This window comes from Bombina bombina, chromosome 6, assembly GCF_027579735.1.
Source record: "Bombina bombina isolate aBomBom1 chromosome 6, aBomBom1.pri, whole genome shotgun sequence".
Classification (NCBI taxonomy): domain Eukaryota; kingdom Metazoa; phylum Chordata; class Amphibia; order Anura; family Bombinatoridae; genus Bombina; species Bombina bombina.
The window spans coordinates 112,842,616-112,843,846 of NC_069504.1; the positions used below are offsets into that span (position 1 = coordinate 112,842,616).

Here is a 1,231-nt window from a genome sequence, read left to right on the forward strand (position 1 = left end):
GATGGGTTTCCACAGTACATGCATAACCCCTTAGATTTCCTTCTAAAACGTTCTTCAGAAGTTAAAGGTCCTCGAATGAAACTTATCTCCATAGCTTCAGAGTTGTTAGTTGATGCAGGGGGTGGTGTAGAAGGGTGCGTAGGGTTCCCAGACCTTTTGTATGCTGATTCACTGTAATGGCGCTCAGACTTCCTCTCCCGGAGTCGCCTATCTATTTGCATGCATAACTTCATTAAGGCCTCCAGAGAGTCTGGCATGTCTGTATGGGCTAATTCATCTTTAATCGAATCCGAAAACTCTGTTATGTAGACTTCAACAGGATGATTTCCTTGTTTCAATTTTCTCATCTTTCCTTCAGCAGTAAGTTGTAAAGTTCATCCATTACTGCAAGGAATGAATTTAAGGAGGATAGCACCGGGTTATCTGTTTCATAGAGGGTGTCCGCCCATATGTGGGGTTCTCCTCTGAGATAGGTTATCAGAGTTAAAACCTTCATTCTATCGTTAGAGTAAGTCTTAGGTTTTAGATTGAAGGTCAGTAGACAGGCATTTTTGAATTGCCGATATAGGCTCCTGTCTCCTTGGAACGGTTCTGGTGGTGCTATGTGTGGTTCTGGAGTGTTATCAGTAGAGAGTATTTTCCCTGAAACAGTGTCTCTAATGACCTTCCTAAGGGTCTCATTCTCCACTGGAAAATCCCTTAAACTTTGACTGAGTTGATCTACTCGTTGTGATAGGTTGTAGACAATTTGGGGCAGGTCTGCTGGATCCATCGTTTTAAGGCTTAGTTATTCTGTAATGCTTATTTATGATGTGGATCTAAGGTAGGAATTTTCTGATTGGCTGATGGAATCAGCCAATCAGAATCAAGTTCAATCCGATTGGCTGATCCAATCAGCCAATCAGATTGAGCTCGCATTCTATTGGCTGTTCCGATCAGCCAATAGAATGCGAGCTCAATCTGATTGGCTGATTGGATTGGCCAATCGGATTGAACTAGATTCTGATTGGCTGATTCCATCAGCCAATCAGAAAATTCCTACCTTAATTCCGATTGGCTGATAGAATCCTATCAGCCAATCGGAATTCGAGGGACGCCATCTTGGATGACGTCCCTTAAAGGAACAGTCATTCGTCGTTCAGTCGTCGGTCCGGATGGATGTTCCGCGCTGGAGGTCTTCAGGATCCTGCCACTTCGCTCCGGATGGAAGAAGATCGAAGATGCCGCTTGG

At 44.0% G+C, this 1,231-nt stretch overlaps 1 protein-coding gene across 1 annotated transcript; it reads right to left on the minus strand.

Annotated features, from left to right (window-relative positions):
* Positions 1-343: 343 nt before the first annotated feature.
* On the minus strand, positions 344-772 carry LOC128664333 (protein LDOC1-like). Its single transcript, XM_053719173.1, has one exon. The coding sequence runs from the start codon at positions 770-772 to the stop codon at positions 344-346; it is 429 nt and encodes a 142-aa protein (XP_053575148.1).
* Positions 773-1,231: the final 459 nt, after the last annotated feature.

Coding starts and splice junctions, on each gene's coding strand:
- LOC128664333 (XM_053719173.1), bottom strand. CDS start 772: ATGGATCCAGCAGACCTGCCCCAAATTGTCTACAACCTATCACAACGA.